Source organism: Carya illinoinensis, chromosome 2 (assembly GCF_018687715.1).
Source record: "Carya illinoinensis cultivar Pawnee chromosome 2, C.illinoinensisPawnee_v1, whole genome shotgun sequence".
Lineage (NCBI taxonomy): Eukaryota > Viridiplantae > Streptophyta > Magnoliopsida > Fagales > Juglandaceae > Carya > Carya illinoinensis.
The window spans coordinates 3,843,189-3,855,103 of record NC_056753.1 but is presented as its reverse complement, the minus strand read 5'-3'; the positions used below and the strand labels follow the sequence as shown (position 1 = coordinate 3,855,103).

Sequence of the window (11,915 nt, the reverse complement as noted above, 5' to 3'; positions counted from 1 at the left end):
CTCTATCATCATCAATGGAGTTCTAAAAAGTGTCTTTCATCCCACTAGAGGTCTAAGACTAGGAGACTCCCTTTCACTATTCCTTTTTATCCTAGGAACTGAAGTTCTTTCCAGGTTAATTGATAGAGAAGAAAATATGAGCCTTTTAAAAGGTATTAGCTTCAATAGGTCAGGTTGACAGGTTCTCTCACTTATTTACTATTTGCGAATGATCCGATATTGTTTGGCAAGGCAAACACCCAAAATGCCTAAAATTTTCAAAAATGTCTTTAGAGATACTCAGACTGATCAAGTCAGAAAGTCCACACTAGAAAATCCTCCATCCAATTCAGCCAAAACACTCTTCCTCAAGAAAAAAGAGAAATGTGAAGGATCTCCATGGATTCAAGATTGCCTCCTCAAGGAAAATACCTCGAAATCCATCTATCCATCTTTTCCTAAAAGAATCCCACTTTGACAACATTCAAAAAAAAAATCTTCTCAAAAGATGGCTGGGTGGAAAGCAAAACTCATTTCTCAAGCGGGTAAAACCACCTTGATAAGATTAGTTGCTAGCTTCATCCCTTCTTATATAATGTCAACTCTGCTTATTCCTAAGTCTATCTCCAAAAACATTGATAGATCTATCTCCAGAGTATTGTGGAGACAGTCCCCTTGGCCTATAGATATATCATACTTTGCTCTAAATGGGATAACAAATTGGATAGAATGCATCCTCAGTCCATCAAATTCTCTCAACATTTCTACTTCGCAAGAACACCACTTCCAGATCTTTGCCATTATCTCTTTGGATTGCATGATTCCCTTAGCCCAAAACTTGGTAAATTTGTTAATGAGGTTTTAAAGAATTTTAAAGAACATTGTAATGCTTGGGGCAACAAACTTCTGAACTCTAGGAATGGGATGACAATACCAAAAGGCCATTATTTGCTAACATTTGATGTAGTCGTGAGGAACACTGGCAGCATTACTGTTGCCATCTACAAGTCAGAAGATGGCACTGTGGTTTTTGTCATAACCACCTTCATTACTAGCCAAAATCCTAACCAAGGAGAAGCCACGGCGTTATACACAGGCATTAAGGAAGTTGAGACTTAGCTTATCAAAAAGATTACAATTGGTGGAGACTCTCAAGTTGTTATAAGTGCAATAGATGAACCAATAAAGTCTTTGGATTTGATAATTGAGCCTATAATCAGAGACACCAGAACACTTGTTCAACCATTTGATAGTTGGAGTATTCAGAAAATACATCAAGACTATAATTGATATGCGCATGCATTCCATTGCACAATGGGTGGCTTCCAATTATTTATATGGAAGCATACCCCTTATATCTATCCCCTCTTGTCTTTTAGAATTTCATAGTGGGAAAGACCCACCTTAGATGACTGTAATTATGGAGAAATTGTTATTTTAGTATGTTAATTCAAGACCTTGCTTCCAAAAACATAAAAAAAAAAAAAAAAAAAAAAAAAAAAAGAAAAAAAAAAAGAGAGAAGAAGATATAGTTTTAGGATGTATATGTTTTGTGCATTCTTTTTTAAAAAAAAGTGAGATTTAGATTTTGGAATTAAAGAGTGTTTGTTTCTTAATGGTGTTTAGATGTACACATGAGATAGATTGAAACCATATATAAAACCATATATTAATTTTTTTTTTTTTATATAGAAAGCTTGTACACTTTAAAGCTATACAAATTCTTATTTTTTATATATAATTTCGTACTTGAACGTAATATATATATATATATATATATATATATGTATGAGTAGTGTTACATGTACTTATAATTTTACATACAAGACTTATTTTATCAAATTTCTTTTGAATTTTAAATTTCATAATTCTCAACATATCAATAGCTAACACATGAAAAAATAAGTTTTTTTAAAGTACATTTTTCTATATATATTATATTTAATACTATACTTTTATTTTCATAAACAAATTGAAAATTTCTTTTCAGGAAAAGCTGCAACATGAAGATGAAAGTATATTAAAACTTGACATATTATAACTAAATGTATACTTATTTAATGTTTACAAGAATATAAATACTAAATATTAAATATAAATGATCAGCTTATATATATATATATATATATATTTCAATTCTCAAATCAATCAATTATCCATGAGTGATTCATGAGGTTCTTTACTAAAATCTTGTCACGAACGTAAGACATTTAAACAATCAGTCAGAAACTTATCCATTTGTGAATTACTAATAAAAAATTCTGAAATTTTAAGAGAAATTATTAAAATTTCAAATTCAACAGATCAAATATATATTTTGTGCTTTATGATGGAATAGTCGTCAAGAGCCCTATGGAAAAGAGAGTTTTACCAAGAAAAATAAAACCTTTAAAGATATCCATTAAGGAGTGCAAAAGGAAAAAAAAAAAAGGAGAAAGAAAAGGTACAATTAAACATATAATCGCATTCTTAATTATTATTACCTCTTTCACTTATGAGTTGTAAGCTATACAAACAAATGGACTTAAAGTTTAACTTCTTTTTTGGTGCAAGTCTAATTTTGATTGGGGTCAAGCTTTATTTTTAGGGATATATAAGTACAAAAATTCTATATGAAGTCACTTTTGAATATTTTTTTTATATACTTTACTAATGTGATTATAAGTTACATCACTTTTTTTAATGTAAAATAACTGCTTTAATCAATTATATCAATGAAGTGCATAAAGAGTATACTAAATGACTGTATGTAGCAAAACTCATATAAGTATGGTCCATATGTATAATAGTTTGCTTTTTAAAAAAATTGTGTTTTCTATATAAAAATAAATAAATAAATAAATTGTGTTTTCAACAAGAGTGGGATGAGAGCACAAAGATAGAATATATAGCATAACTTGTATACGTATAGTATATAATATATATATAATCATTTTTAGTTTTAATTGTCTCCAACAATATGTTAGGGGGAAAAAAAAAACAGTTGGCTATAGTTGAATTTGAATTTAGAAACATTTACTTTTTGATCATCTTTGGAAGCATGATTTAGGATTTGTGTTAGTTTGGTAGTTTACTTCTAATCTAATTATAACGAAACACACGAAATGTATCTTGCCATGCAACAAATAGAATTATTATTATTATTATTATTTATAATAGATACAATGTATCATATTAAAAAAAAAAATTTATAATATTCTTTTTTTAGGTCTATTAAAAAACGTCAATTTATAATATTTTGTAACACTGGCATACTCTAATTAGGGGTGAAAATCAATGTCGTTGGTGTAGTTTTGGTCCAAAACTGACACCGCACTAATAAGATTTTTAGATGTTTAGAACCAGTCGATTAGGGAGAGCAAACCAGTAGTCTCAATGTCGGCGTAATTCCGATTGGTTCTTTAGTTTCTCGTCAGTAGCATTGTGAAGGAGGAGGGAGCGGAGGGTTGTAGTGCTGTGGGGTTACATATGAGAGAGGAGAGATATTTTAAAGAAAGAAGAAGAATCGAGAAGAAGAAGAAGAGGGAGGAGACTCAAGAGAGTGCATGGAGTTATTAAACTCTAGGTTGAAAAAACACTCATTTAATTTTTTTTTTAATAAATGTTAGAACTAAAACAATGTTGTATCACTTACTTAAGTGAAACAATTTTGTTTTATGTACTTATAATAATATATATATAATTGATCGGTTCAATGGTTTACCAAATTAGCTGACGTCGATTTTTATATTTTTCTGCCGTCATCAAATTAATCCTGTATTGGTTTTGGCCGGTTTGCATTGGTGACGGCCGGTATGGTTGGGTTTTTGTCCGGTCCTAATTCTGATTCTCCAATTCAATCTCTCTCTCTGTTTCTTTAATAATTTTTTATTCTTTGAAATTCGGCAACATTTTCTTCGGTCTCTATCTCCTTTTCTCTGGAGTGTTTTTCTAAGATGAAATACCGTTGAGCCAAAATACGAGGCCTTGGAGGCCGGCTGGAGCAGGGTTTTGGGCTTTTACCAATGCCAACATGGAATGTAATGTTTTTAGCTCGAGAGTGGCTTGAAGCCTTGAATAGAACTCGAAGACACAATTTAAAAGGCCAATCTTTGTACAGATGTGAGGCCCGAGCCCTAGGGCTCCGGTGAGAAAGAAGGTAGGTGCTAGCTAGGTATATGAACATCTCAAAATAAATAAACAAAACCGAAATCTTATTTTATTTTCTTGGCACAAAGGATTTTCTGTTTTTTTAATTATAAAAACAGAGCATTAAGAGAGAAAAAAGAATAATAAAATAAGGAACATGAACATCCATGAAAAATATATACCTGTTAATTATGAGTAGTAATGTTAATACATAATTACTGATGATACACAAAAGAGTATATATATATATATATATTCGAATGAATATATATACACATGATCAAGGCCAGGCTACGTGCATCAATCTTACAAAATCACAGTCTGATGCCCATTTTTTAGTGGAAAGACACCGGCCGGGAATCAGTATAACAGCTCATGCATGCAACTGCTTGCCCATTTTGAAGGCCAGGCCGAAACCCCACACAAATTAAAGTAGTACTTAATTATTATATATTAAAAATAAAAGCACGAATAATTTAATTAATTATATATGTACTGATATTAATATCTAGAAAACTACTCTATCAATCGATCAAAGTAACATGTTCTAGTACTCTAGCTTGGTGCATGGTGGAGATCACATGGAAATATTGGTGTTGTTCGGCCTCCTCATGATGATCAAGAGTGATTACTAGATCGATCCTGTAAATGCATGTATAGCAAAATCCATCTTGTCTCTACTAATTAATTAACATATACTTAGTACGACGTGGGCCATGATTGTAAAAATGATGAGACAGAATTTGGCAGCTGTAGGAACGCCAGCTTGTCATGAAATTATGCAAATTAAATTAAGTCGGTGCATGGTTTAGTGAGTTAATGATGATATTTTACCAAATTAATTAATTATATGTCCATGCATGAAGATCTGTTAAATCCAAGTTGTACTACTTGATGATCTTTATCTTTTCAATCACTCATCGATAGTGGGCCACGAGAAGGACCAGAAAATTAGCTATCTAATTGATGAACAACTTTCACCTTTATCTTGATCAACATGAGATGCTGGCTAGCTATCATGATATATTGGCCATGGCCAGTTCTGCCATATATACCTCCAACCCCTCCGGTCCTTCGTCTCCTAGCTAGCTCTTTGGTAATTGGTTAAGTATCTTGGCCATGCATTGGTAAAAGGCACAATAACAACTAGAAAATTAAAAATGGCTTTTTAGCTGAACTTTCTCTTCCGGCCAACTTCTGACAAGAAAAAAAAAAAAAAGCCACTTTTCATAAAATGAAAGCCAAGCTACAAAGCATAGCTCAAAAAGGAGAGAGAGGTTAAATATAGTTTATAACCCATCTCTAGTGCAGTACTGCTTGAGATATTTTTATATCTTAAGTCAATGGGAATTAGTTCATGATCACCTTGAGCGAAAAAGGAAAATACTAAGCTCCTGACCAATATTGCTCCCATCAGGATCAATCAAATGGAAGGACTCAGAATTAGCTGACCCGAAAACTCTCTCAAAGTTGGCCCTAAGGTACAATAACCCATCATCATCTTCTCTATTAAGCTCTTTCCCAGTACTTATAATGCCAGCACCCACAATAATCTCACTCATTAGCCTAAGTGCCTCCATATCAGCCTCAGAAGGCTGCCGCTTAACAGCATACCCAACTTTCCTCCCATTGCAGTACATTGTCCACAATGGCATGGACAAGAGAGAGCAAGAAACACCACCACCAGCAGTCCTATATCCCGGCGGTGTGGCACACTCTAGTGCAATTCGAAGAATCCCCCCTCGCATTTCTCTGGCTAGGATTGTTGTTGGGACAGCCAGTTCAAGGAGGAGAACAACTGGGTTAATGATGGAATTGGAACTGGCTTGGATACAGAGCCTAACTTTGCCGCGGCGATAGCCGAAAATGGTGCCGATGATGGTTGTGGGAGAAGTACTGATGAAGGTGGGTGGCGCAGTTGTTTGGAATGATCTAATTGGTCTTCTATGAAAGTAGACTTCTTCTTTTTGTTTGATAAGATCTTGATCTTCTATGAAAGTGGTGCAGTTGCAGGTTGGGATGAGGAGCTTCAGGACAGAGCGCAGAAACCTCCAAGAACGGACTTGTTTCTGGCAGTCCACGGTGGTGACACCATTGGGTATGGCGCCAGTGGCACCAATTCGTGGGTATGCCATGCCCGGGGTTAACTAGCCCTAGGGAAGATTAGTACTACTATATATAATACGAGGGGTGCGAGCTACTACAGTGATGAGGCTCATATATAGGAGGTTGTGTGTGGCATCTACTGCATCATGTATATGTGCAGTGTGTATGCGTATATATATATATTATATAATATTAAATACAAAATATAATAATATATGTATATTTATATGGTAAATATAGGGTTTATGTAGTGAAGATGTGGTGGGTTTGTATCTTGACATGTGTCCTCATCATGTGAACTTATTTAAAGAAAATTTGTGATCAGTACTTAACTCTTTTATCGGTCACACAGAAGAGTGTTCAAAATCTGATTAAAAAATTTAAAAATATTGGAGATGAGATCCCTTCAATTGCAATAGTTTAAGATATATATATTTATATATATATGAAGTATGTGAAAAATGATAGATATTTAGCTCAATAAGGTAATAATTGGGAAATGCATGCAGTTTTATTATGTCACAGGAAAGAAGGATTTAAATTAATTGAAGAGCATGAATAAATTTTTTAAATAATGATGCAAAGAAGGCAATCTCCCATGCATGGTAGAAATAAAATTATAATATGGGTATTAATTTAATGTATTAATTATTTTAGATAAATGAAAAAATAGTACAATATTTAAGCACCAAAGCCCATTTCATGCGTCTAATCATTTGGGCAAGAAATATAGTGCAGCTAGCACACAAGTACACCAAGTTACAACTGTTGAAGTAGTATTTTATGCAAGAATCTTACATGATCTTTTCTCTATCTATAATGGAACCCTAATTTTGTGAAAATTAATGGGGAATCCAACCCCACACGTACTACCTTTAGTTATATCCCTGTCCTGTCGTATGATGCCGCATGAGAAGCTGGACTTTGGGGCTAGAGAATTATGGGAAATCAATTAAAATTGGTTTGGTTGTTGCTTTATAGCCTGGTTTTTCCACTCATGTCCTGTGTGTCTTTTTCTTCTTTTTATGTATATAATATTCCAGAAAATGACACCAGAGAAAAATTAGTTCTAGTGTTTTCCCTTTGTGCAAGCGCCAGAGAAGCGATCATGCAGCTTTTTCACAAGAGAAATAACTCTTAAAAGGGATTACACAAAAATAATAACTATAGATGTTCAGCATATTCTACAATTATTTTTATTATAAAATAAATCTAAATAATTACATAAAAATACATCAATCTCTAAGTTCACTTAATTTATGAATTCTATATATATATATATCTGTAATACTTCTCAATCCATCTCATGATCTGATCTCATAGTTTCATGAGAGCTTAATTGAAGAAGCTGTGAGATATATGGTAGCTTTTCTTGGGTCCAGATCGGACAAAGCAAGCAACTACACTTTTGCACTTTCTTCCCCCACAATGTTTAATTTTCTAGAGATAAATGGCTGTGTACTTCTAGATTTGTGTCCGTGCGTGTGTGCAATAGAACTAAACTGGTTTTTTGGGTTTTCGATCTTAACTGGAACACCAAAAAGGAATATTGGGGACAGAACAAGGTCTGCCATCTCACTGTCTGGATCCATGTTACGTTGTCGATCATCATGCCAAGCCAATATTAATTTGCTGCGCTAATTATGTGAGAAGACCATATATATTAATTATTTTAAGAAGAAACAGTAAAAGAAAAGAAACGTAACGCATATTATATATATATAAATATACTAGATGAGAGTAACGTGCAAAGCACGTTTGTCTAATTTTATAAAATGATTATTTGTAAAAAATAATATATATTTTATAAAAATTATTGATGTCACTTAATAATTTAAGGCATATTGGAGAAAATAAAAAAATTAGTTCAAAGTATCATATAATCCAATACATGTTTATAACATCTATAATTTTAGCAAAGATGTATACGAAAAATTTAATAAAAGTCTAACACAAACGGTAGTTCAAAATATGTGTTGTTTGATGTTTGTATTATAATTCATCAATTTATGTCATCCTGTAGACAATCAATAGAGACAACATTGAAATTTTTATTTTGCTGTTGGTTGAGTCGATTAGGGACAACATAAAGTTAAAACATAATCTTTTTATAAAATTTGTGGTATAATATTTTCTATATATAGCATATATATAAATCATAAAATATATTTTGAAATTGTTGGCCGAATTTACTCTTTCTTGATTAGCTCAAGGATCACGGCCTTTGTCACGTGCCTATCATAGCAAGCCTACGTATGGAATATGACTTAGCGGAAGCTACGTCCTACTATCATGGGAAAAAAAACACTTTGATTAAACACACTTGTATTATATATTATATGAGATTTTTAAATTTGGAATACTCAATAATCTGAGTTAATGAAACGTATAATACACGTATATTATATTTAGGGATTCACGTCTTATACACCTAATACACGTGTATATGTTAAGGAGAAAGAGAAAAATATAATAATTAATATTTAATTACTTATTATTATATAAACTATTAAGTATTATAATTATTGAGATTAATAAATCATATAACAACATTGAATGCTATCTCTCTCAATATTTATGTCTTCATTTTATGTGCCAAACCGTTAAAACAAACGGTGTTAACTTTAACGGAAAAACAAGAAAAACTGTTAAAACAAGATTTTCCGTTTCATATACACTTTTTATATATAGAAGATATATATATATATATATTATATGGTTTATGAGGGGCTACATATAATACAGCACGTACACTTAGGAAAGGTACTGTGTGTCATCAAAAAAAAAAAAAAAAAGAGGAAAGGTGCAAAAGCCTATATTCTATATTTGTTTTTTGAAAAGAAAATTCAATAATTAATGGGAAAAGTACTGATCATCTTCCTGTCCTACGTACTATGAAATATGAATGTTAGTTTCAATACATTAACATATATAATCTTTTCGTCCCGAATAATCTATTTTTTCATTATGAACAATTATTTTCGACAATATTATAACATCACAACATGGTCACAAATTATAACATGATCCAAAATGACTTTTGGCTATTTTTTTTTTTTAAAATTATGTTTACTGTCTACTAGAATTGAACGTGCGAATGACATAAGAGAGTGAAGAAATAGGATTAATGGTGTTAATGTCTTGTTTTTCATACCTTTAAGCCCGTCTCTAGCGACTCAGATTTTCGATCTTGAGCTTGTCTTTTGGGCCAAAAGGAAAAATCCCTTTAAAAATGGTATTAAGATCATCTATATTAATTTTCTAATTCAAATATTTTTTATAATTTAGAAAAGAATTTAGATACTGTTTGTGGATTTTAGAGTAGTAAATGTTCTTTGTAATCAATGTGGACCGGACTCCATTAATTATAGTAGAGCTCATTCTATAAATTTTCGAAATATAAAAAATATTTAGATAAAAAAGAATCATGAAAAAATATTATACAATTAAAGAGAATTTCCCATTATTTAGTGCACTCTAAAAATAAGAATAATAATTGGGACGGAAATTATGGTAAAATAGGGAGGTTTGGATAGTGAGTTGAGTTAATATGAAATGAGATAAGATGATAGTTGAAAGTTTAATTAAATATTATTAAAATATAATTTTTATTTTGAGATTTGAAAAAGTTGAATTATTTATTATATTTTATTTGTAATTTTAGAAAAATTACAATGATCAATAATGTATTTAATTAGTGTGTGTCAATAAATATGTATGAAAATAATCTTAATTTATATTGAATAAACTTGTCTGTGGATGGATTATTAAGTGTCAAATAGAAACAAATTAAGTGGCCAGGGGCTTGTAAATAGAGTAATGCTAAAAGACACCGTCGTGAAGTGTGCAATTGTTTGCAAAAAAAAATAAAATTTATTATTAAATATTAATTTTTTCTTATGAATTTTATACTTATTAAATTTTTTTAAATAATTACATAATATTTGTATACTTACAATTACTATTATCATTTCTTTAAATATAATATGCAATACCTAGCTGTTTCGGATGAAGATGAAGCAGGCTAGAATTCATGCATTGAATAACTGTTTCATTTTGGGAGGCCAGCCGTTTCAAGAAAAAGCTCACTTTCTTCGTTTCTTTCGATTTGGGCTGCCTCCAAAAAGTGTAGACTGATGTGTAATTATCATCGTTAATGCTCCAATGCATGAGTTTACAGGTATATAGGGCTACCTTTTTTTTTTTTTTTTGCCTGAGCCACGTGGATGAACATTGATTCTGATGCATGCATGCCACCATGAAGCTAGGCTCTTTGTTTTTGATCTTCTGGTCTCCGAGAACATTAAAATCGGCTTTATTTTTCCTCTTTATTTTTATGTACTCTAGAGTGATCTGCTTCTCTCTCTCTCTTTCTGGGAAACTTCAGGCTACTTTTTAAACATACATACCTGTGTGTGTATTCTTGTGCAGTTAGCTAGACTACTACATCTTCTCCCGTTGGAAATCATGAGAGTACCAGAGATTATACTCTGCCAGCCGATCATTCCCTGTGTTGTCCTGCTATTCCACCGTTCCAATCCGTTGCCCGGCACAACTTCACTAGCATCCATTTCCTACGGACCCGATGCGAATCTCAACCGGTCTATGGGTGTGGTCATGATCCTGTTCCTCATCATGTGTGCATTCTTCTTCATGGCCTTATTTTCCATCTATATCCATGAGTGCCTCGAATCTAGTGCCACCGTGAACCAGACCACCGGTTCAGCGATTGCCGTCAACACATGCAGGAACTTGGGTTTCGACCGGGCCATGATCGATATATACTTGCTTCCCTATCCTCGTCTACTCCAAGGTCAAAGATCTCGACGTTGGTAAAGGAGCGCTCGAGTGCATGGTGTGCTTGAGAGAGTTTGAAGACTACGAAACTTTATGTTTGTTGCCAAAATATGACCATGTGGTCCATCCAGTTTGCATTGACGCCTAGTTAGCTTCTCATTTAACGTGCCCAGTATGCAGAGCTATGCTTACATTGGATGAACTCGCTCCCAAAAAGACACAATCCCAATTGTTGACTCAAGAGTATGCGACGACCTCCGAACTCGGTGAGGTGCAAAATGACCACATTTTGATTGATGTTGACGATGATGAAAGCACGACAGAGATCGTGCGTTGTGATCAAGGGAGTAAGAGAATATCGGAGAATTTCCCGAGATCGCACTCGACAGGCCACTCGCCACTAGTTCAACTGGGAGAGCACACGGACAGGTGTACTTTGAGGCTGTCAGAGGAGGTGAGGAAGCAGATTGTAGAGAGTACTGGCCGAAAGCTGAGGCGATCAAGCAGCTACAATGTTGTTCTTGGCAAGTTATGGAGCTCGTGGAACGGGTATAGGAACGGTGGAGATCGTGAAAAGTAGCAAATGAGGGAAGCGTGGTAATGTGGACCAGCAGCTCCTCGTCTTAAGTATTTTAACATGGAAACGTTAATATTAGAATCTTTTAAATATGATCTATGATATTGAATGTAATAATACAAATTAGAAAACGTAAATTATTAGATTTTGTTATAAAACTAAAAGAGAAATGATATTGTAAGAGAAATCGTTGTTATTCAATGCAAAATTTGATCATATACAAGTGAATGATACCCATATATATAGGAGTATAAAAGAGTTTAGGTATATCTTAAATCTTAATTAATAGTTAAAGATATGCCTTAATTGATGGCTAAAGATTAGTCTT

At 32.8% G+C, this 11,915-nt stretch overlaps 1 protein-coding gene and 1 pseudogene across 1 annotated transcript; one reads left to right on the top strand and one right to left on the bottom strand.

The window, feature by feature from the left end:
* Positions 1-5,316: 5,316 nt before the first annotated feature.
* LOC122301968 (protein MIZU-KUSSEI 1-like) lies at positions 5,317-6,329 on the bottom strand. The gene has a single exon (XM_043113308.1). It carries the CDS (start codon positions 6,240-6,242, stop codon positions 5,469-5,471), a length of 774 nt encoding a protein of 257 aa, XP_042969242.1. The 5' UTR covers positions 6,243-6,329; the 3' UTR covers positions 5,317-5,468.
* Positions 6,330-10,680: 4,351 nt separating this feature from the next.
* On the top strand, positions 10,681-11,665 carry LOC122301623 (annotated as a pseudogene).
* The last annotated feature ends 250 nt before the right edge of the window (positions 11,666-11,915 follow it).

Bases quoted from the DNA above. Each gene is read 5' to 3' on its own strand.
- LOC122301968 (XM_043113308.1), bottom strand. From the start codon at position 6,242: ATGGCATACCCACGAATTGGTGCCACTGGCGCCATACCCAATGGTGTC.